Below are 22,925 nucleotides of genomic sequence, written 5' to 3' on the forward strand. Positions count from 1 at the left end.
GTTTTTAAACTTTGACCAGAGTGTTCTTGGTCTATGGAATTCTGTCCCTTTGAACTGTGGCTTTGATATTCCTTGAGGTGGTTTTCTTTGTTTTGTTGGAGGGTTTTTTTCTATGTATTTGGCTTGTCTGTCTTTCCTTGTTCTCTGTGTAATAGGTAATAATTTATCACAGTTAATTTCACAATGAGTCTGTCTCTTTTTACTTATGATCCTTCTGTAGAGAAAAGACTAAATACCCATTTATCACCAGACAAAATCAACCAATGAATTTCATAAGCAGTTGGCATGATCAGTACAAAACTGCAGTGATGGTGAAAGAAGGATGAGCAATGTCAAGGACCAAAGGACTCCTGAGATTTGGCTTCAAGTCTTTGAGCCTTTTGCCAAATACTGTAATTTGTCAGTTTTCAGCAGGCACATATTACCATCCTGGAAGGGGGGTTGCAAAGAGGAAAAATCATAACACATTTGATAACAGTAGAGGCAAATTTCTATTATGCAGAGGTGCTCCAGCCAGAGGTGCTTTGCTTCTGGAGGAAGAGTTTGTGTAACAGGCTTGTTTGCTTGAAGGCCAGGGCCCCAGTAGTTTTGAAAACCCCCTATTAATGCCAGGCTTGCTTTGTGGAAGTGCTGTAGTTCTGTAAGTATCAAGTGAACAAAATAATCTTGACTGATAGCTCATCTATTCCCTATCCTAACATGCTGCTCCACAACTGCCCTGGGGACGGCAGCTAGGCTTACTGCTGTCAGCACAGCCTTTAGGTGTTGTACCCACTGGAAAAAGCATGATGATTTTGGGAGGGTTTTTAGATCTAAAACCAGCCCTGGATTTAATCTGGTACCAGTGGAATTACAGCCCCTATAAACTTCCTGATTTGTGCAGGTTTACAGTGGGGCATGAATTTGTATGTTTCCTTTTTGATTAAGTTACAGCTGTGGTGTAGCATTAAGCTCTGCTATTCAGAGTTACGCTATACTGCAGTCCCTGTTTAGCAAAGGATGTGCATTCTCCATTCTGTTAGGTTACAGCTTTCGATCTCATGCTAATAAAGATACACACAAGTATGTCTCAGTAGATGTTCCTGAAGAACCTAGTTCAGTGCATTTACACTCCCTACCTTTATGGATCTCTATGAAATATGAAAGCAGCTATATCTGGGGAGAAATACCTCAGGAATCCCTATATTGATGATAGCAGATGACATCATGCTATCTGTAGTATTTTTTTACTTAGGTGGAAATACAGGGACAAATTTCAAGTGGATTGTGATCAGCAATCTGTTATACATATAATTTCACAAAAAGGTTATTCTATTTAGGAAAGTAAAGCTCAATTAGAATCCGTATTTATTTCTTGGTCTAAGTATGCCATTTTAGTGACTTGCAGCACTGCAGAACTTGCCAATGCTATGAGCTTTTGTACTGAGCATGTTTATGTGATTAAACTTAGACTTCTTCCTTACTAATTCAGATACTCAGAAGAGGCTTGTTTTTAAATTTCCTTGCTTGTGTTACCTACTGAATTAGCAGAATTGATTCACATGGCACGTTTTGGGAGTTATTGCTACCTTACCTACTGAATGTTGGTGCTTGGAAATTAGCTCTTAATGAAAAATAAACAGTAACAAATCCCAGCATCAGCAAGTCATTTTAAAACCCCAAAACATACAAAGTGAGCAGGATTACTCTCGTCTTCTTCCATTGGAAAATGCTCTTCTGACCTTAAAACTTCACGGAGAGAAATAAAAAATCCCAAAATTGAAGGAGGAGTGAAGAGAGTGGGTGTGTAGGGTTTGGGGTTTTTTTCCCACCTCAAACTCTCCTTTTAGAAAGAGCATCAAGAAAAATACCAACGACTTGAAGATTTTGGTTTATGCACTGGTTTTGTTTGTGTTAAGTCAAACCCAAAGTTGAATTTATGGTATAAAGATGCTGTGGACAGTTAGAATCAAATCTGTATAAAGGGTTTGGTTCTGGGTTGGTGACTTTTCATGCATTAAGATAATCACCTTCTAAAATTCCAGAGTTCCTCTTTAGATGCTGGGATTATGGTCTCAAACCTGCTTTTAGAAATGCAGTCATGTCCAAAAGTAGAATTTCAACCAAGTGAGCAGTATGGAGAAGATCTGAGTGAAGATGCTTGGCAGTACATATTTGCTGTTGATCTACTTTGCTCTCACCTGAAGTGGGATTGGACACATGACAATGTTATAAGGTATTGTGGCAAGCAGTTCTTTCAGATGTTTTCCTGTGTAGGTTTTTTGTGGTTGGTTTGGTGGTGGGCCCTTTTTCCCCCCAAGTTTGAGACATTGACTTAGCTTTTCACATAATATTGCATAGGTACTTGAAAATGAGGGTGGTTTAATGTGATGAAACCTAGACTACTGTGTTTGCGTTCCCTGTTTTAAGATAGAACAAGTGATCAATGAGGAAATTACAGGATTTTATGGTATTGGTACAAGAAGTTAACCCTGTTTGAACCATTCTAATAAAGAATTGTTTCTGAAATAGCTACATGTGGGCAATTGGGAAAGATTCTGAGATGGATTTTTTGTCAATGAAATAAAATGAGTTACTGTCTTCCTCTGAACTTAATGGTTGAATTCTCTTCCTCCTCCCTCCATCACTAAGAAAATGAGGGTGGAACTTTGCATGTGTAGCACTCCTTCAGTGCTGCAAGTGAAATGTAACCATAGCCATTAGCATACTATCCTGATTTCAGTCTCATTTTAAATCTAAAATCATTATAATACTTAGATTCAGTGTCTTGAATGTTCTTTGAACCCTGTAATGCAGTGCATGGACTGCCACCATACTTAACTTGGTTTGAAAGACTTCATTTTTATGCCTACACTGATATTTGATGCCTACACTGATATTTGATACCTACACTGATCTGACAGCCCCTTGTTTTCCATGTAAAGGTTCCACAACCTAGCAGAACCTCCAGAGATATGGCATTTGTCTAATTATGGCATAATATAATCACTGAGTATAAAGTAAATGTAAATAGCTCACAATCATCAAGTTTTTTATACATGTTCCATGCTTTCAAATAGTAAAGAAGTTATTTTTAGTGAGAGACTTTTAAAATGAATACAAATCAGCTTCAGTGAAAAGTATTGCAGTTTAACTAAAGCCATACAGAGTTGATCGTGTGGAGCTGGGCTGGTAATAGGTAACTAGGTCTATTAGCATCATTTTGAAGATCAGAAGAGCCTTCTCTCAGGTCCTTTCAGGTTTAAAAGCAAGCATCAGATCCTACCTGTAACATGCGAACTGTGAATTTTCAGTCATACAAAAAGCTTGCATAACATCTTAGCATGACATTTGAAAGTAACACAATTTCATACACATATATGAAGTCAATAGAGTAAGTTCTTGACTTGAGGTAGTGATGCAGGTGTTGCAGGGAATTGAATACAAGGTGAACAGGAATGCAATTCAGAACAGGAATGATTCCTTCAGAAAGTTAGCTTTGATCTTTGGGTTTAAAACCTTTAAATTAGTCATATTTGTGGATACTTAAAATATTCTGAATTCCCCAAGAATGTGAATTAAAAATGCAACTGGAACTTTGGAAATAGATGGTAAACAGAAGAACCATTTGCCTTCGTTATTGTATGAATATTGTGCTGACCCTTCATGCAGTGTCAGATTACCGAATTCACTTACCTTTCACAGCAAAGTGCTTTGGCCTTCTATGGATAAATGGATAAAGAAGAGAAAGGGGCCTGAAACTGCTCAATCCATTTCTGACAGTGTTACAGCACTGATCCTCAGGCTAATTGGTAAGTAATCTAAATTCTTGGTTGAACATCTGCTTTGTGTAAGTATGTCTTTTGCAAGTGTCAGCCTGCCTCAAAAGTGAATTTGAAGTATTTGGACTTTTTTTTTTTTTTTTTTTTTAAATCTTGATTTTAATTTTCTTTTCACATTTTTCAACAATTTTCACTTTAAAAACAGTTTACAATCCTATGCAGATATTTTCTGTTTGTCAGCCTGGGGAAAGCAAGTTCTGAAGTTTCTCTGAGGTTACTTTCATTACGAAATAACAAATACCAATATGTTCTATATATTTAAAATGAAATCATCTGTAACTACATATGTGTTATAGCAAAGTGTATAAAATAAGGTTTTGTTTGCAACATAATATGTCTTCTTGCAATTTTAAGTTAGATTCATTTATCTGGGATCTAGATGGCATTCAGGTAAACTTTGGGTTGCAATAGATGTTTTCCATATGTAGGCTATATAATATTGTTTGTCAAAGAGAAACTGCATTCATTGAGTTTTACACTTACAAATTGTAAACCTGTAGGAGTTCAATCTGATGGAAAATGCCTTGGGGTCTTTAGTAAGGAATAGGACAGCTGTTGTTCCCAAGACAGCATGGTAATGAGTGAATAATTTTTGTCATTGAAATTTGCATTTTCTGTTGATATTTCAACAATCCATCAATCTAAAAATTAGGAGGTTGACTGAATGTCAGGTGCATAGTAACCTTTCATTTTCTTTCAGGTCGATTGGGCCAGATAGGTTTGAAGGAAGGATATCTTGCTGCAGTGAAGAATATTAGTTCTGTAATTGGACTGTTTGTACAGCAGGCAAAAGAGGAAGGTAATGTTTATTTAGCAGAACCTCAGTGTAACATCTGCAGTGTGAAGCTTTGCCAGTGTAAACAAGGACATGCACAGATTGAGACGTGTATGCCAAAGCAGCTTGCTTGTGCAGTTGTATGTTAGTGCGAACAGCTCTCAGTTTGGGTCCCTTTCTCTTTTGAAGTTAATGAAACATGTATGCTCATAATGAAACACGTTACCTTCTGTTTAAGACCATGAACAAATTTGACATAGTTTCAGCCACCTTGGAATTACACTGCTTCATGTAACAGCATATAAACTGCCTCAGAGAACTTGAAGAGTAATCTTAACTTGAGCAGTGATACCAAATTTGCTACCTGAGCCGCTCATGCAGAAGCTTGCTATTAGCAAGATTGTTGTATGGAGAGAGGATTACAAGAGAGTCAGAATTCCTGAGACAAAGCAAGGCAATTAGGGCAGCAAAGATCTATATTGCTAAATTATTCCAGAAGTTAAGTACATTTTGCAGTGAAGCACTGGTTGATGTTAGGGAGTTGTTTTGAACCACTTTTACAGCCTTTCTTCCTTGCAATCTCAAGTTCTTCCAAGTGGTAAATGTCTGTTTCACACTGTGTAAATCTGACTTTTCATAAAAGTTGATCACCCTTAACTAGAGTAAAATCACTAGATGTGAGCATCTTTTATGCCCTTTGAATACTGAAAGCCTGCTGAGTTCAGAAAACCGGAAATTGCTAGTATGAAATGAGATGTTAAGGAATTTGTGTGCAGGTTGTCATCTTGCTACTTTCTGGATTTAGGCATCCCAATTGTTGATGTGTTTTAATTCCAGTTCTTGAACCCATCTATAGATTCATGTTTCCCAGGAACATTAATTGCATATCAAAGTTTCTATAAACTTGATTTGTGTTAACTTGTTGCAGGTGTTCCCTGGGGTGTGCAGTTGGCAGCCATATATTCACTGTGTGACTTGGCTTCAAGCAACCCAGAAGGTATTGTTGAGGCCATCCACGCTTGGAAAGCAACAGTTCTTAACAACATCCCTTTTGGTGTCACAAGCGGCATAGCTGAAATCACGTCTCTGTGTAAAATGGAGCTAAACTAAAATCTAGGGACACGGACTGAGCTAAAGGAAGAAGTGCCTTATTTTACTAAGTAGTTAGTCCCAGTTAAAAACAGTATGTGCTGCGGTCCTTTTTTATTTTGATTGTTTTAACAGAATGTCTGATCACACAAAGCAAACTCAAGTATTTTATTCGGGTTTTGTGTTTGTAGGAAGATGTGTAAAAAAAAAAAATAGGTAAAAACACTTGCTTTTCCTAATAACTGATCAGTAATCTGAAAACCAGGGTGTCTCTAGCTCTTGAGATATATCTGGTTTGATGTCAATAAAGATTACTAATAGCTTGTTATTTTACTGCCATCAGTTTGGAGCACGGGATATTTGACTCAACAGAAGATTGAGCCTGGCTGAAAACCTGGCTCTGTAATTTTGTACTATATTTATAAAGTAACTGTTCAGATAGCAGAACTTTGCCCAGATTCTGCTTTGTTTTGCTTGAGTAGCCTCATAAGCTTAATTTAAGATACCTGTGTAAGAAAGATAGGAATTGACTTTTTGTGTAACAATCATGTATAGAGTAACAGAGATACTAAATCTCTGAACCTGTATATATGGTATTCTGATAATGTGTCTCACATTTGATATTGTTCCACTTGGGGAATTTTGTGTATGTAAATAGAAAGTTGGCTCAACAAAAGTTCACGTTTCTAATGATAGCTTCACTACACCCTGTGGTTTTGTACCTTTCGTAATAAAAGAAGCAAACACCGCTGTGTTCTTGTTGGCCTTTTTAAATTACACACAACGAACTCCTGTTTCTGGATTATATAAATACTGTTTTAGGGGCAGGAGGAAGTTACCTGTGAGCTCATTTCACTGGAATGACACCCATGACACCGGAGTGGTTTCTCTGTGCCAGTCTTCAGCTGATGTCTGGAATGTGCCAAGGGCCTGGGAGCAGCACAGCTAGAGAATAACCTCTCCAGCGCATCCCTCTGTGTGGTGGTATGTAGACACACGGTTGTTTCTTTTGTCCTTTAATTTCCTTCGTAATGACTGTGTCAAAACGCAGCATCAGGGCACTGGGAGCAGCATCCCTAGAGTGGTTTAAACGTCAAAGGAAAGGCAGTTTAGCTGGGGAGCTTGCAGTGTGACAAAAGCACACCAGGCAGCGCTGAGGAACCCAAGAGGACAAAGGTTTTTAGTTCCTTGCCGTCTTTAAGAGCACCACAGAGGCAAAGGACCAAGTCTCTTGTAGGAAAGTTACCCAGCGCAGGGACAGGACAGGTAAAGCAAGGTTTTCCTTTGGTTTGTAGGTGATCCCTTCTCTCTGCATAGAGCCCTGCACACCAGGCACTGAAACAGTGCAGGGCAAAGACAGCCTGCCTGCAGGACAGGTCCTTTCTCAACGCACTTCAGGTGTTTGGATATCTCTGGGTGGCTCGGCTGGGGATGGGAAAGAGCAAATGCCTGTTCCAGAGCTCTCTTCTCCCTCCCGTCTCACACGATTGCTGCTCATCCAGCGCTTCATACTGCACCCATTACCCCGCGCAGCTGCAGAGTTGGGCCTGGCCTTGCCCGCCCTTTTCCTGACAGACTCCGCCCTCGGCCGTGCGCCGGCGACGGGCGGTGCTGCGGCGGAGGGCTGGGGGCCGCCATGCGCTTCCGTGCTAAGATCGTGGACCTCGCCTGCCTCAACCACTTCAGCCGTGAGTGTGGCCGGGCAGGGGGACGGGAGGGCGGGCGGCTGGGACCTTCTATACCAAGGAAGGGGAAGGGCGGTAAGCGGGGTAGCCCGGCCCGCGCCCTGAGGCCCAGAGACCTTTACCGGGTTTGGAGGCGGGGGCAGCGTGAGGCGCTTTTCATGGAGTCCCAGGCTGGTTTGGGTTGGAAGGGACATTAAAGCTCATCCAGTTCCAACCCCTGCCATAGGCAGGGACACTTCACATTAGAGCAGGTTGCTCCAACCTGGCCTTGAACACTGCCAGGGATGGGGCAGCCACAGCTTCTCTTCGCCTTGAAGTGTTTTGGGAGCTTCCGCGGCAGCTCGAGCTGCGTTTGCGGAGACCGAACGCTCCCTGGGATGAGTGTGTGGCGCGGTTCCCTCTGTAACATTCCCCTTCCTCCGCCAGGTGTAATTAACACAATCGCCAAGTTAGCCAAGACCTGCACCCTGCGCCTGACTGTCAGCAAGCTGTATTTCATCCTCTCTGATAAAGTAGCGAATGGAGGTGTGGGTATGTGGTGTGAGCTGAACCAGGTGAGCTCGGGACACTCAGTAGCCACACGGCACTGAAGACCAAGGCGGGCAGTTGGGTCTGTTGTACAGGGTGATTTATTGTATGTGTAGCCTTCACCTGAGATGTGCCAGGCCTCAGTCCTGTATGGCCTTGTTTACTGAAGGCATTCTGTCTTGCAGGACTGCGTTTTGGTTACACAGACCTCGTGTTTCTGGCTGGACATACCGTTTGGTTGTCACTTAATGTAAAGCTTTGGTGTGGGCTGGCCCACAAAGACCAAAGCTGGCAACAGGAAAGAGTAACTCACCTCTTACACCCCTGGTTTTGATTGCTGGTAGTTGTTAAGGGAGGATCTGAAACCAGTACATTTAGCCTGAAGCAACGGGCCTTTGTGCCTGTGCAGCCTGTCTTGACTTGCAGGTGATGCCAGGCGCAGGAAAGCTTCCTGTTGTACACATGCCATACTAAGCTTGAGTTCTGATAGGTAAAACTTACCCCTCTGTCATACTTCCATTTGCTGTGTTTTATTTCCTAACTTAAAAACCTGTAGGGGAATTTCTTCGATGAATTTCAGATGGAAGGAGTGGCTGCAGAGCACAATGAGATCTATTTAGAGCTGGTGCCTGAGAACCTGTCGAGAGCATTAAAAACTGCCCACAATGCTAAGGCAGTGAAGATGAAGTTGACTAACAAACACTGTCCCTGTCTCAGAGTTGCTGTGGAGCTGGTAAGTGCAACCATGCTTTTATCTTCATTACTGAGAAAAAGCTTTTAGAAATTAAGTGCTTTTCCTAAGATCAAATAGAAGCTTTGGTGTAATTCTAGAAAAATAAAGGAAGAAAAATGTCATTTTCCATTAGCCTTTCCTGCCCTCATGAGTGGTAGCACACGGAGCCAGTTTTGTGTTGTCCAAAAGGCAAGGAAGAGGTGGTGGAAGAATGAAAGATATGTGCTTGAAACACCTTTTTCTAATGTCCACTTTTCTCCATTCCTTCATTCTCTAAATGTGTGGATTATTGCTTTCTCACTGAAGCCATTAGGTGAAGGAGGTTTCAGTGTAGTTTTTGGCTGTTTTGCTTTTGGTTGTCCTTAATAGCAGGCTGATAAGAACCTATGGAAAACTGGAACTGAGTGTCTGGTGCACTCAGTTATGGTATTTCCCAGAGTGGCTCTGAGAAGTTTGAATTTAGAATTCCAGTCTTGTTTTTAACTGCAAGAGCATCCTCTCTCTTCTCTCAAGCCATCCTTATCGAGCAGCAGTAGGATTGTGACACATGACATTCCTGTGGGGGTTATTCCCAGAAGATTATGGAATGACTTCAAAGAGCCCAGTGTGCCAGACTTTGATGTAAGCCTCTTGGTTTGTATTCTGTATGGAAAGGGGAGGTTGCAAGTGGAATGCTGTTGCTGTGGTGTGTATTACCAGTGAGGTTTGGAGAGAAAGTGAAAGGAAAGAGGGAAAGCTGGAAGCTAGAGGTTTGGAGAGTGATGGGACATGGGTTCCATCTTGACAAAAGAGCCTCCAGAAACTTGTAGAAACAGAGCAGGTCATTACCAGTCATTGCTGTGATACTCAGGGTGAAGGAAGGGAGGAGCAGAGGACTTGTATGGCTTTAGGTAGGAGCACTTCCAAAGCACACGGATTTTGACTGTTTCGGCTGTTCAGGTACCAGGTGGCCTAAATAATCTGTTCTTTCTGAAATTCATGGCCTGCCTGGCAGAGTTAGATCTGTATGTGTTTCCTCCTGATTTTTATACATCTTTTTATATCCTTTTTGACTTTTAGCAGACTTTCAAGGAAAGGACTTCGTGCAGATGTGCTCCTATTTGAGATTATGGATGTCTGTTACTTCTATAGTTGAGAGCATTTAAATTCTGAAGATGTAAGACTTAGTAGAAACTTGATGTGTTTTGTTCTGTTATTTCAGCTTTCCACTGATGCAGTTCCAGAAATGATTGCAATACTATGGGGATTGTGTTCTTCCCCTTTTGGCTATAGTAACTGCTTCACTGCTCAGTAACACAGATGTGGGTTCTTGTGAGAATCTGATCTGCAAAAACCTGTCTGTCATTTATTTTGAACACAGGTGGGATTGTATGTCTGAAGCGATTGCCAGAGCAATGGCCTGTTGGTATAATGGGAAAGAGTTCCTCTCTTCCTGAGACCTTTGCTGATTTCAGTTAAATATTGTGCTTCCTGCACTCAGTAGATGACAGAACCCAAAATAAGATAGAATTGAAGGGAGAAATAAATGCATCACATCCCAGTCACACATGAAATGCTTATGCCAATGCAGTTCTTATGTCTTTCTAGGTCAGTATTTACCTACCAGTGCTGAAAACAATGAAGAGTGTTGTGGAGAGAATGAGGAATCTCAGCAATTATGTTGTAAGTTAAAGCACTTCAGACGCGTGTCCTACAAACCTTATTTTATCTTGGACATAGCATGTTTCCCTGTTGCCCAAACTGGTCCCCCATGTTATATCTTATTTTGGGATAAGACATTGCACTTACACAGAAGACTGTGTAAGGGTTGAAGAGAATGATGGGATTTATTTTAGGATTAACACTGAAGAGCTTGTCCTGGGCTTCCTGGAAGCTTTCCCTCTTTATACTGAATCCTTGAAAGAATTGTGTTGCTACAAGGCACTCTTTATAGCTAGTAGGAAATTGTGGTTGTTGAGGAAGCCACCTGGAGACTGAGGTGATTTCACTAAAGAAATGCCCATTAAGTGAGTCTTGTGTCTGGAATTAACTTAAGGTATACTTGAGGTAGGATTTAAAGGAAATCCTATGGAGAGCTCCTGGTTGTCAGCCTGTACTTCAGACTCTGACATGGTGGCTTTCCAGTCCACCCTGGCTTTGTGGAGTGCTGGTGCAAATGCAGGAAACCTTGCATTTCTCTAGCTTCAGTCTCCTATTTCTAAAGCCTTTCCTCAACACATCAGCTTCCCAAAGCCAGTGCTTGTTCTAGAAGTACTGGAGAGCAATGGCATTTATTTATTTTCATAATTTCAGGGAGGTTGATCTAGGATACATGCCACAGGAATGATGAGAAATGCTTTTTGTAGCTGAACTTTCAAATGTTCAAACCATCTTCAGAAAGTAGAGTTGAGCTGTGAACGCACTGAAGTGTGTCTGGCAGCTTGTACTTGAACAAAGCTGCACTTTATTCTTCTGTAATTCTTCAGTGTGAAAGAGGCTTGCCTAAAACTGAGATTGATTGTATTGCAGATGATTGAAGCAAACTTGAGTGGAGAAATGAACTTGAAAATAGAAACTGACTTAGTTTGTGTAACAACGCATTTTAAAGACTTGGGAAATCCTTCCTGGGGTAAGTTTCTGGGTTTGTTGCCTATTGTGGCTGTCTTATCTCAGTGTGATGCTGATAATGGTACTTACCTTCTGGTAGTCCTTACAAAATAGCATCAAATACATTGAGTTTTTTTCAAATGAAACCTTAAAAAGTGGCCATTGGCTAGTTCATGTTAGTGAGGGTATTCCAGTATCCTTAACAGCTTTGTAGGAAAACTGGGCTTTCTCTTCCTTGTACTGCTGTTTCTGACAACAACCCCTTTGGGTACCAGCTGTTCAGTGATTATCAGGTGTGTTCCTATATGTTTTGCAATTCCTGATGTTTTGACCAAGTGTTGTGTTCTTATGCTTTTAGCATTAGAGGATGGATGTGAGAGTTCTCAAGACAGAGATCCAGAAAGCATGGCTGAGGCACGCATAGACATCAGGAAGCTGCAGCAGCTCCTTGCTGGACAGCAGGTCAACCCCACAAAAGCATTGTGCAGTAAGTTCAGCAGCTCTGCTTGCTAACTGCAGTAAAGGACAGATGTTTGCCATATTTGTCTCAGCAGAACAGCAGATCTTCTGTTTTGTCTGTTTGAAACTTGACTGGTTTTACTATACCTGAGGACTTCTAATATTTCTTAAATCCCCCAGTTTCTAGCAGGGTTTTGTATTTGATTTTGATAACTTTGCATGCTTTTCCTGAGAACATCTGTGAGTTATGGTTTAATGCAGATACTAAGAACTTCCTGAGGAAGATGTAAGTCATGGGTATAGCATTATAGGCCTATACATTACATATTTCCTTTTTGGTATCAGCTTTCATAGACTCTTTAGTAATGCTTCGTAGACCCTTGAGGACTTAAATATTACAGGATGATATGTCTTGTCATCCTTCTGTCAGAAGTGGTAGAAGCATTGTATTCTGATGATGGCATTCTGTAGAAGATATAAACGACTTTTCCTGCTTTCAACTGGATTTGTGGTGGTTTTTTTCTCTTTACAGATATTGTAAGTAAAAGAATTGTCCACTTCATCTTGCTTCATGAGGATGTTTCGCTTCAGTATTTCATTCCAGCACTTACCTGAATACTTTGGAATCTCGGTAATTTTCCAACCTGAGGCCTTTTCCTTCAAGTCTGAAGACTTTCATGAGTTGCTGGAGTACTCATGTGATATGCTGTTAGATACAGCCATTAGGTGGACGTTATTTCCTTATTTATGAAATTACTCAAAACATCTCCTCATCCAGAAGGCTGTTTTTGTGAAGAGTTACTTGCTATGAAAGATACAGTGTTGGGGAACTGGCATATCGGAGCATTATGGGCAGCAAAGCTGAAAGTTGTATGTGTTTCTGGGATGCTTTGAGATGCAGGGAAGGTAATGTAGGGGGGTGTTTTCTTTCAGAAGTAGAAAGGTAGACTTGGCCTCTGGAGCTGCTGCTGGGTGTATCCAGTATTGGACAATACAGCTCCAAGTTAAACTGTCATATTTCTGTGGAGCAGGAGAGTGACAGATTGGTAGCTGCTTATAATACAGAAGTTATAATTGTGAGAATATTTATCTTTTGTTAAAAAAAAACAAACCCAAAACCAAAAAACCCACCCAAAAATCCCAAGCACCACAAGAGGCAGTAATGCTGGTACAGGTCAGGAGTAGGCAGTGAAAGATCCATTTCATGTTCTGGAAGGGAGGACACTAGGCACACCAACAGAGGTGAAATCTCTCCAGCCTCAGGGCTTTCTTACCCTTCCCACCTAACTAAAGCACAAGGATACAGCTCAGCCCTGCAGTACTGTTGATGTGTACATGCTGATCAGAAGGAAAATAATACTCAGTTCTAAACCTGCTGTCATCTGTGAATCCAGTTGTCAGAGCCCTGAGAGCAGTATTGGGTCTTGGAGGCCCTAAGCAGCCTCACCAGGGACCCCTATCCACCCTCTGTCTGTGGGCGCACAGATCCTGTTTCAGCTCGGGCTGTGGTATCCCCTACTCCTTTAAACTATGTTGTAGGTGGGCTGGGGACCAGCCCTGTTCTTGGATTGTTATTTATTGAAGCCACTTGTGTGCCTGTGCTACCTTAATTTTGCTGAGCAGGATACAGTACAAGACTATTTAATCTGTTGCTGAAGGTAATGTTTCTGGCCTCTTGCTGATACGTACTTGGAGTAGTTGCTCCTGAACATGAGTACGTAGCACACAAGGTTGTGTGTGTACTTTTTATATGTTTACTGGAAGTTTGTGCCTTAACTTTAATCCAGCACCTGTTAGACGAATACCTATGCAGCTGAGAGCTTTTGCTTTTAAACTGACAAGTTCCTACATTGCACTGGTGTATTTTGGTTCCGCTTCCTAAGGGAACAGTGCTGCATTTTTCTGTTGTTCTGTTCAAATGTCATCCATGCATGTAATTCTGGTCCTTCTGATCACTCAGTTCTTTTATAGCATTCTAGCTCTCCTGTCCTCTCCATCCATTTTCCATGGAAGTGCTGGTTTGTACGTAAAATAAAAAGGCGCTTGGACACTGTAAAGCATCACACAGGCAGTTAACATTCCAAACAGGAAGCAAATAGAAGAAATGCTGAAGTTATATTCAGCTTATATTGCTGAACATGATAGTTTTGCTTCTTTTTTTGCAGTAGATTTGCTGGGTTGACTTTAATTCTTTGGATTGATTTCAGGGTAGTGTGATTGCCATTGATCTATATTTATATCACAGTATTTTCCAGAAACATTCATCAAAACAGTTGTTCTGGCTGCAGTGCGAACAAAGTTACTTACAGAGCACAAAACCAGGTTTTTACCGGAGCTTGGAAATACTGATCTATCTGTTGACCTTTTGAAAGCTAGTGAAAATCCTTCACTACTCATTACATATTGCCTAAGATATCCCCACCCATTTTGTATCAGACACCGTACTGATTTCCTACCGCAGGGCTTTGGTTTTCAAGGAATCTTTACATGTAATTGTTAACTGCCCATTTTTACATACTACCAGCCTCTGCTATCATATATTCCTTTCATACTGTTTTTAAAGTATGTCTTAGAGGAGCTTGGAAGGGGGTGAGAGCGTAGAATTCCCTGAACCAGCCACCAGCTGCTAAGTTAGTAATGAAAAATAATAACTTTCTTTACCAGTTATTTCAGCCTGGCACCACGGAGTTAACACAGCAGGTTATTTGCTCTGACATTTCACATGTTATCTCACTCCTGGCATAATTGATTTTTAAGTTCTGATGCTGCGGTATCTGCTGTGGTCTGACATTTAGTGGTACTTCTATTTAATCAAATTTCCTCTGATTTGGAACATTCAAGATTCTGTCAGGTCTGGGTGATGAGAAGAGAAACTTGAAATGTCAAAGGGTAAATTCTAACTATAAGATAGGGGATTTAGACAAGATGTTGGCCCTGACCCACCGTCTATCCCAGGGCCCAGAAGATGCTCTCCATCCCTCACATCCAATCCCATCTGTCTCGTTCTGGCATAAGCCTTACACAAGCAAGTCCCTAGCAAGTCTTCTGCCCTGTTGAGAAAACCCAGGAGGAAGTTAGATATGTGTTACATGGCTTTTAACTTGCTCCTGGTTTTTCAGATGTACTTGCTTCTAAATTCACTTCCACGTTGAACTCTGCCTGGCTCTGAACAATTTTAATATCTTTATATTGAGCCGCAGTGGTTTTTAAAGAGCTCAGGCCCTTCATGACTCTTGGATTTGATTTTTGACTCTCTGTGTCTTCTACATTTGACCTATGCAAATTTACACGTGCCACTTCAGTACTGGGTTATATTCATCACTTAGAAGGCAATAAGACTTAATTCAGAGAATGATGGCAAGTTCGTGAGTTCAGTTGAAACAAGCATTTCAAGAGGCAGCCATGGAAATTGTTCTTAAGTAGCTTCAGGGATACAAAGAATTCCTGGAAGATCTTCAGATCAGTTGTATTTCTTCACATGCAAATGGACTCTGTCCAACTCAAAGTTAAATCTTGCTTTGAGTGTGTGTTTTGTGTGTTAGGCTTTTTGGTTCACCACCACCAGTTGAAGTCTACAACAAGTGATAATAATGTGTAGCCATGCAGTGGCTGAATAACTGTCTGACAAACTAAATCCATTTGGCACTTTCTGTAACTACCCAAAACACATCTTACAAATTCATCATCTAAGAACACTTAAACCTTTAGACCTATTTCACATTGTTTATACTTGCCCTAGTATAATGTTGTGTGCTATGGTGTCCAGTTTACATTTATAAGGTTAAATTCTGCAGCCGCTGCTTGGGTCTTATTAGACAAAGCCTCTGCGTTGTTACACTCAGCTCTTTGCTGAAGTGAGTAGCTAAAATCTCTCTTCCTTCAAGGAAGCGTTTTTGTGTGATCAGTGAACTGATATAGAAACTTACCTATAACCTTTTGCTTACTGATCCTTATTTTTATGCTGCTTTAGAAAAAGACTGCATATATTCTTTTTTGTTAATGCCACAGCAATGCAAATTTTGATTAGAAAAAGAAAACGATAGAGGGTGCTGTAGAGCTGTAGGAAATGCTTTCCTCTGCTTTCCGGAGCAAGGCGAAGCTAGGAACAAGCAGTGGCCCTCAGATAACGTTTGTGAGAGGGTTGTGATTTTTGTTATAGTCTTCCATAAATGCCATTTCCCAGATGGGCAGGTGGCCAGTGACTAAATGTGAGACTGGAATTGTTTAGATTTTGTCAGCTATGACAGAAATATTGTTTCTAGAGCAAGCATCATGAATAACCCAGTGAAATCATTTAGGCAGACCCTGGGAGATGCAACTGAACTGAGATGAGGTGACTAAATAGTTTACGGAATCTGGACTTAAGCCTCTCTGTGCTTCGTCTGTAATTCAAGAATCTGTACTAAAAGTTGGGTGCAATATGTGGCAAATAAATGCATGAAGGATTTCCTGGGCATTTGGCTTCTCTGATAGAGGCTAAATCACTTCATAGGTACTTACTCAGGGACATCTTTATTCTGTGTATGGGCTGGTGCTATAAAAGTTTTGCTATCCTTTCCTTAGGTGAGAGGGCACGTGTTCAAGTCCTAGTCAGTTCATAGTTACTTAATATCACTTTGTGATGTACTGTTGGTGACAATCTGAAGGACGATTTCTTGTAGTAAAGAAATGCTGGACTTTCCCACTCTTTGTACCACGGTGTTGACAAATTAGTTGATTTTTCTTCCACTTACCAGATTTGAAGGCCATATTCTCTGAGCTTGTATGGGTTACTATCATGTCGTCTGCCTATGGAAGATGCCAAGCTGGAGCTCAAAGTAATGTAGTCTGGTATTCAAGAATCAGACCTCCAGCGGTGGGAACTGTGGGGTCCTAAATGTACTCAGTCAAATGTCGGAAGTCTTTTCCAAAAGTGAAAAGAGACATTTATGTGTTATGTAATACAAGCAAAAGGTAAATCACACTCAGATCTTCAAGCCTTTTAAGTGATGTCCACTCGTGCTGGCACTTGTGTAATTTGCAGCAAAAACTGGGAACAGCTTTAGCCTTTGTTTTACTCAAAGGAACTGTCAATGTCGCTATCTGCTAGAAAACTTTATTTACCACGGTCACTTGGGTGAATTAATCACTCCTCGAAGAACTTAGAAGCAAACTAGCAGCTCAAGGAATTACCTCTAATATTGTGAAATAGTATGACATTATCTGTACACAGGTATTAGACTTCTGATCAGCTCATAGGTATCTGTTAATTTATAGTGGCCACCTCACAGCTGGCATAAATCAGTTTAGTGTATTTGAAATCAGCAGCTCCACCAGATGATGCCAGCTGAAAGGTACGGCTTTGTGAAGCTTTCAGTGATTTGGAGCAGGGAGGTGGCACAGGAACCCTCTGCATAGATCTCAGTTGTTACATTTCTTTTGGAAGCTGAACATAAATCACAAACTCGAGTCATGACATTTGTATTTCCAGAAGGCATTGGCATTCCTGGTGAAGATACAAACACTGACATGCCACTGGCATGAGGGTTTGTTTTGATTTGGCTTGGCTTGTATGATGCTAATGGTAGCTATTTGACTAGGCCCCTTAGAAGGGGAATGAGTGAGTAACTCCCTCAAGTATCACAGTATCACAGTATGTTAGAGATTGGAAGGGACCTCAAAAGATCATCTAGTCCAATCCCCCTGCCAGAGCAGGAACACCTAGATAAGGTCACACAGGAATGTGTCCAGGCGGGTTTTGAATGTCTCCAGAGAAGGAGACTCCACAACCTCCCTGGGCAGCCTGTTCCAGTGTTCTGTCACCCTCACTGAGAAGAAGTTTCTTCTCAAGTTTAAGTGGAACCTCTTGTGTTCCAGTTTATACCCATTACCCCTTGTTTTATCATTGTTTGCCATTGAGAAGAGCCTGGCTCCATCCTCGTGACACTCCCCCTTTATATATTTATATACACTAATAAGGTCCCCCCGCAGTCTCCTCCAAACTATAGAGACCCAGCTTCCTCAGCCTTTCCTCATAAGGGAGATGCTCCACTCCCTTAATCATCTTTGTTGCCCTGCGCTGGACTCTCTCCAGCAGGTCCCTGTCCTTCTTGAACTGAGGGGCCCAGAACTGGACACAATATTCCAGATGCGGTCTCACCAGGGCAGAGTAGAGGGGAAGGAGGACCTGGTACGTGTGGCTACAGTTGCCAATATTTTAATGATAGGACCACAAAACCTTATTTCCTTCATTCTGTGTTAGCCTGTGAGTTGCAGGGGGTGAATGTATTTACAGAGACACTATGATTTGGGATTTTTCTTTTACACAAAACCACTTTGTCACAACTAGACTAATTGACAAATGAGCTTCTATTTGGCTGCTTGCATGGGTGGCTTGAAAATCTCATCACATGCAGACAGGGTGCTCCATGTGATCACCACCACTGTAGGCTTGAACTAGAGGGAGGTAACCCCTCCTTAGGGATCTGCTATGTACTCAAACTCAAAACATCTGTACAATATATACGGGGACCATTTGGGTCTGTAGGGTGTTGCCTTTCCAGAGGATTTCAACGTGTTCTCTTTTCTATCCCACTTCAAGCATATCCTTAGGAAGTCCGCTGACCTGAATGAGAGCTAAGGAACACTTCTCGGTTTGTGTTCTTAAGTAAAGTGGCACTGTCTGCACCCTGCAGATCTTGGTTTGGTTGATGATGAGCCTGTGCTTGTTGGTATTACAGACCTTTTGTATTGTCCTGCCTAAATCTGGATTTTCAGCCTTCTCTGTACTGAACAATTAGTTCAAAAATACTTGTGTGTGTAAAACTGAAATACAGATATTTTAAGTTTTAAAGTAACGAAACAGAGAAATTTCCTTAACTATCTGCTGCTGCAGCAGAAAGTTCTTAAATACAGTCAGTTACACTTAGAAACTGGAGCCTTAAGAGGTAATCCCATAGACAGAGACATGGTTTATTAGTAGGAATTATCTCGTGTGGTATTATGTTTCAGTATCTTCTGTTAAGGTTTACAGGGATTGACCCATGGGATTGTTATGTTGAGCTTTGTGTGAGAGAAGTGAAGACATTGGAATTTCCTTATATAATCTAAACCCACTTTATTTAGATACAGACAATGACTTCATGGAAAAAATAAACATAATGAAAATGAGCTACTGATGACTAGAAGACTAAGCACAGGACATGGTGCCAGGACAGCTCTATAGATCATCTTTCCCTTGGGATAAACTACTTGGAGAGAACACAACTTGAGATGAGACCTTGACTCTGTTTGGTTCTTTATCTTGCCAGATCTTCCAAGCTTATCTTGAGATGCTGAAGAACCCTGCTTCATCTCACAGCCCCTGAACCTGGCATATGGCAAACCAGGGATGTCTGCAGAGCAGGCAGTACTGAGGCCTTCATTACTGTATTGACAAAAGGGGTTCTCAGTGACCTGATGGTATTGGGGTGTAAGTTTCCAGGTTGTAGGTCGGGAGGCAATAACATTGCTGGGGAAGAAGCTTATCGAAGTCTAGAGGAATAGGGCAAAGGTCTTTTGAGGTACATGGCAATTACTGTATTTCTGCAGGTGAGGGACCAAGCATGGAAGATTTCCTCATCTGAGAGGAATGAAGAATAGGAGAGCTGCAGCAGAACTGTCTCTCTGCTTCTGTCTTCTCTCTGCATTGATAAATTGAAATGAGGAATGGGCAGTTAATCAGGACAACAAGAGAGTTTCTCATTTTCTTTATGTCTGGTCAACATGTCAAAGCCTAAAACCCTCACTCCTGCCTGCCTTGACAGAAGACCGGATGCCACATTACATTTACCTGGTATGTTTGCCTGCCATGTCATGAATGTTCTTCAAAATGAAGGAGACAAAATCAAGACTTGATAGACCTTGTAACGAGATTAATATAGCCAAATACCTCTTACATTCTAACTCCCCCCCAGCATGAGGGGTGCACTCTGATCCTCCTTAAATAAATGTCTCAGTTAGTAGACATTTACAGTGGATTCTTGCCACAGCAATAATAAAGCATTATTACTCGTGCAACCAGCAGTTCAGAAGTGTAAGCTTCTCCAAGATGTGTAATAAACAGACAAACATTGTGCTCTGCAGTACTTCTGAGAAGCAGGGAAACAAGCTCAGCCTCATTACTGAATAAGGGCAGCACTCAGAAATTCTATGGGAGAAGCAGTGTCAGGTTATTTAGTGGGTATTATGGGGGGGAGGTATTCACAGCAACTTCTTCTTTTCCAGAGTGAAAAAGAAATTCAGAATCTCAAACTGGAAAAACAATATTCCTGAAAAAGTATAAAAAAGGCTCCTTCAGCCTCCAGTGCTTTTCTTTAATGCTCCTTGTTGGCAATTTGACAGTTAAGCATATTTTCTCTCAGGCAGAAGCTTTTGAAGGTAAGTGTCTTCAGCAGTTAAGATCACAAGGTGCTTTGTTGCCTTGAGTACCTTAGTAGAGATTGAACAGACAACTGTGGGGAAATGTGGGATCAAAACTGCAAATGTGCATGTATTTCAGGATCCTCTGCAGCTGGTGAAGGCAGCTGGATGTCCCTGTCGCTGCAACTTCCTGCTGCCTGCCTTTCATTTTTGCCCAGTAGTTGAGATCACTGGTCGTTCCATTTGCTCCCCCTTTGAAGCCCATTTTAATCTTCATCACCTCCCATTAAGTCAGATCTATATCCCTTCTCTTGCCACACTATGAAATTACCTGCTCAGATTGCTTAAAGCAGCATCTGTGACCCTTTACTTCGTGAATCAAGTAATACGAAGTTGAACTACAGTGATAAAAGGAGTTCAACTTTTGCTGCAGAAAAGCCAGAAAACAAAGCAGTCGGTGAGATTCCTTTGTAGACTTTGTCCACATTTGCAGCTTTTCCAGGCCCTGTGAGGCTGTTAACAGTTGGCCAGTCAGACCTGCAGTTAAACACGGGCTCTAGAGACTCATAAGTGATTTTCATGCCAGCCCACACTATGTGTTCAACCTATGCAGATCTCTGGGAAAGAGTCAGTCTTAAGCATTTAGAGCAATGAAAGCTAGAAGGCATTAAACCTCAATGTTTATAAAATATGAATAACATACAATAAGCAGAAAGTATCTAGATTCACTAAAGCCACAGAAGGGAGAGAGGATTTAGTTCATGTCCATGTAGGTCTGGTTCTATTAAAGCCTATGGGAAATAGGTAATATATCCCAAACCTGAGAAAATGACTTTATTATATGGTATAGTGATTAAGGAGCTTTAGAATGGATGGTAGGACTGAGTCTTTTTAATGTCTGGCTAACTGCATCAGAGCATTTATACTACAAAAGTTAAATTGATGATAATCTTTTGTTTACTTTTTAAGTAGATCCTGTTTCTAGAGGGAAATTCAATCTATCTTAATTCATTTATTTTCATTACAGAAATGCATGCTATGTATAAATGCTAAATGAGTGGTGGAGGTGGATGGGGGGAGGTTAGTGGGAGCTGGCTGGGATTTTATAAACACAGTTACCACAGAGAAGCAGTGATGTGCAGCCCAATGGAAACAACCAAGACTGAATCCAAGTTCTTGTAAGTTTATTCTCCTTTCCTTAAAATGTACATTGTGTTCCGCATCAGAATGACCACCTGCTTCAAAAACTATATGGTTACCTCAATGTTTCCACATTTTAACAAACCCACTCTGCTGGCATCAACAAAAAGATGATTAATACTGAATATTTTAGGATGTAGTAAAATTCAGTTTATATATAAAACCTAATTGCACGCAAATGTATTAGAAGCATGAACTGATAAGCATTCTATCCTGTTCCCCTGTGTAGGGGAAATGAAAGAAAGATGAGATTAGGGTCATTACTTATCCCTGAAAAAATGGGACTGGCCGATTAAAAGATTTTATAGGTGCACTTCTTTCATCTCAGGTTTCAGGGTATTGTTGCAGAATCAACAGCTAGTGGTCCTTAGTTACACTAAGGTCTTCCCAGGCAGATACAGCAGCGTATAAGTGCCTTAAAACCACAGTCAGCACCTTCCTTGTGCAGAAAACAAGCCAAAGGTCTTTGTGTCATGCATGTCCTCTGCTTCCAAGAGATCAAAGGGATGGATGGCTCAAAAGACTCCAAATGATAGTAGCTTGTGAGCTGTATAACTGTAGTGATTAATGGTTTTTTCCTTTTTGCTTAGTCTTTCACACAGCAGTTGCCTACGCACCACTAACAAACCATTTTGGGGCTGATTTTGGCATCCTCTGTGACTTCATTTGTCTCTTACACAAATGATGATTCTTCCTAAGGCCACAGGTCCTTGCCCAGGGGGAATCACAACCTGTTAATAAAAGAGCTCTGCTCTGCTCTGCCTTTCACTGGGACAATGGTATTTTCCTGTCTTCACTGGCTTCTGACGCTCTGTTTAAGCTGTTGTAGGTCTCACATGTTTAATGAGAACTGACTATACCTTCCTGATCACGAGGCAGCATTTCATTCTAATGGAGTTGGTGGAGACAATCAAACATTTTTTCAAAGGGCAGGTCTCCAAAAAGTCCAGTCTATCAAGATTAAAAGTTTAAACCTTGTTTTTAATAAAAGTTTATTATATATATTTTAAGGGAAAACCTTAATGTTGTCCGGTAGGCTTCAAGTATTTGTAACCATTTTTGGTTGCCATTCCTACCAAAAGCAAATCCTCTTTCTGCTACATGCTGTTGCCAGAGTGGGTCAGCTTCTCTTCAAAGACATAAAGCCCTAGAAAGGCCTAGAAAGTCAGTTTCTGTTATTTACATGATCGAACCCTTTAGTTCAAGATACTAAGTTTGTAACAGCTGCTGAAGTATTTCAGGCAAACGGCTATTTCTACTGTGTTTTATTGTGTCTGATGCATCCCCACAGCCACCCAAGAATGATTGCATTAGCAGGTAGAACAGTAACAGAGAGTTACAATCTGTGTTTGGATGGCAATTACATCATTTCTGAACAATTCCACACATTTCTTCTAATGTAATTTCGGCAGCCTAAATTGGGGGCAAACTCAGAGGATTGGATGGCCATTCTGCATCTGGTTTCTGTTACTGAGAAGCTGACGGACACCATTTGCTCAGACTGTGTGCAGAGAAAAAGCTTGGGGTGGGTTTTTGGGTTTGGGTTTCTTTTGTATTGAAGACAGACTGCTTTTGCTTGCAGCATCTCAGGCTTGAAGTAACACAAAGCACATGTTACTTCCTTCCATATATGTGTGTGAATGTTGTTAAAATTGTTCTGTGTAGCACTT

At 41.1% G+C, this 22,925-nt stretch overlaps 1 protein-coding gene across 13 annotated transcripts in view; it reads left to right on the forward strand.

The window, feature by feature from the left end:
- The window catches only part of HUS1 (HUS1 checkpoint clamp component), a 44,685-nt gene extending 21,982 nt beyond the window's left edge, over nucleotides 1-22,703 (forward strand). For 4 of the 13 annotated variants that reach the window (XM_080611887.1, XM_080611892.1, XM_080611893.1 and 1 more), the window contains 4 exons: nucleotides 2,025-2,215; nucleotides 3,685-3,791; nucleotides 4,522-4,620; nucleotides 5,525-6,433. In XM_080611887.1, the coding sequence (XP_080468013.1) occupies nucleotides 2,025-2,215; nucleotides 3,685-3,791; nucleotides 4,522-4,620; nucleotides 5,525-5,706 (579 nt within the window). In that variant the 3' untranslated portion in view covers nucleotides 5,707-6,433. Of the gene's footprint in view, nucleotides 1-2,024; nucleotides 2,216-3,684; nucleotides 3,792-4,521; nucleotides 4,621-5,524; nucleotides 6,434-6,507; nucleotides 6,670-6,980; nucleotides 7,374-7,796; nucleotides 7,925-8,454; nucleotides 8,632-9,144; nucleotides 9,253-10,218; nucleotides 10,294-11,139; nucleotides 11,240-11,575; nucleotides 11,705-12,208; nucleotides 12,308-19,245 lie in introns of those variants that run through there. The other 9 variants (XM_080611889.1, XM_080611899.1, XM_080611890.1 and 6 more) reach the window with 9 other exon arrangements.
- The last annotated feature ends 222 nt before the right edge of the window (nucleotides 22,704-22,925 follow it).

The sequence above is a fragment of the Psittacula echo genome, assembly GCF_963264785.1.
Source record: "Psittacula echo genome assembly, chromosome: 2".
NCBI lineage: Eukaryota > Metazoa > Chordata > Aves > Psittaciformes > Psittacidae > Psittacula > Psittacula echo.